The sequence below is a fragment of the Bison bison genome, unplaced genomic scaffold (assembly GCF_000754665.1).
Source record: "Bison bison bison isolate TAMUID 2011002044 unplaced genomic scaffold, Bison_UMD1.0 scf7180017854234, whole genome shotgun sequence".
In the NCBI taxonomy this organism is placed as follows: Eukaryota; Metazoa; Chordata; class Mammalia; order Artiodactyla; family Bovidae; genus Bison; species Bison bison.
In genome coordinates, this window is record NW_011484807.1 from 15,092 (window position 1) to 15,985 (window position 894).

An 894-nucleotide genomic window follows, 5' to 3' on the forward strand; every position below is an offset into this window, starting at 1 on the left:
AGGCAGATGCGGGGAGCGAGGAGCTGGCAAGGAGCAGTGGTGCTGAAGGCAAGGGGGCGCAGGGCCAACGGGGGAGCCCCCTGCATGCTGGGAACTCCCTGAGGGCTGAGTCCCCAGCGGCCCCGGACCCAGCACTGTGGGCTGTGCGGCAGGCCATTCAGAGGTGGCGGCAGCGGGAGCAGGTAGGCAAAAGCCGGCCAGGCTGAGAAGGGCCGCTATGGGCCTGCCCGTGGCCCGCAGGAGGCTGCCCCCAGGAGGCTGCCCCCAGGAGGCTGACCCCAAGGAGGCTGACCCCCAGGAGGCTGACCCCCAGGAGGCTGACCCCAGGAGGCTGACCCCCAGGAGGCTGACCCCCAGGAGGCTGGCCCTGCAGTGCGTCTCTGGTCGGAACTGCGTCCTTTCTCTGGGAGTAGGGGCCCCGGCTGGCTTCTGTGTTCAGAGGCCTGGCCAGGCCGCAGGGATTCACCACATCCCCACTCCCGGGCAGGAGCTGCGCCAGCAGCTGGAGTCGTCCGAGGCGAGGGCCACGGGGCTCCAGGAGCAGCTGTCTGAAAGCCAGCGGGAGCTGCAGGCCTCAAGAAGCCTCCTGCAGGAGGAGCGCCAGGACCTCCGGGGCAAGCTGGAGGCACAGAGCCGGGAGGCACAGTGGAGCCGCATGACCAGCGAGCTCCTGGGGAGGTGAGGCTGGTGGGCAGGGCCACCCCCTCCACAAGGCCCTCTGGGAGAAGCTCCTGGGGAGGGGAGGCGAGCAGGCAGGTGCAAGCCCCTGGGGAGGTGAGGCCGACGGGCAGGCCCACAACCTCCATGAGGCCCTCTAGGAGAAGTTCCTGGGGAGGTGAGGCTGGTGGGCAGGGCCACCCCCTCCACAAGGCCCTCTGGGAGAAGCTCCTGGGG

General features: G+C 70.1%; 1 protein-coding gene across 1 annotated transcript in view; it reads left to right on the top strand.

Moving 5' to 3' along the window:
* LOC105000277 (putative ciliary rootlet coiled-coil protein-like 3 protein) overlaps positions 1–894 on the top strand; it is a gene marked incomplete at its 3' end in the record, with an annotated part of 34,526 nt that overhangs the window by 4,732 nt on the left and 28,900 nt on the right. Inside the window, exons 6-8 of the mRNA XM_010856055.1 lie at positions 3–182; positions 269–409; positions 488–678. Coding sequence (XP_010854357.1) covers positions 3–182; positions 269–409; positions 488–678 — 512 coding nt within the window. The remainder of the gene's footprint in view (positions 1–2; positions 183–268; positions 410–487; positions 679–894) is intronic.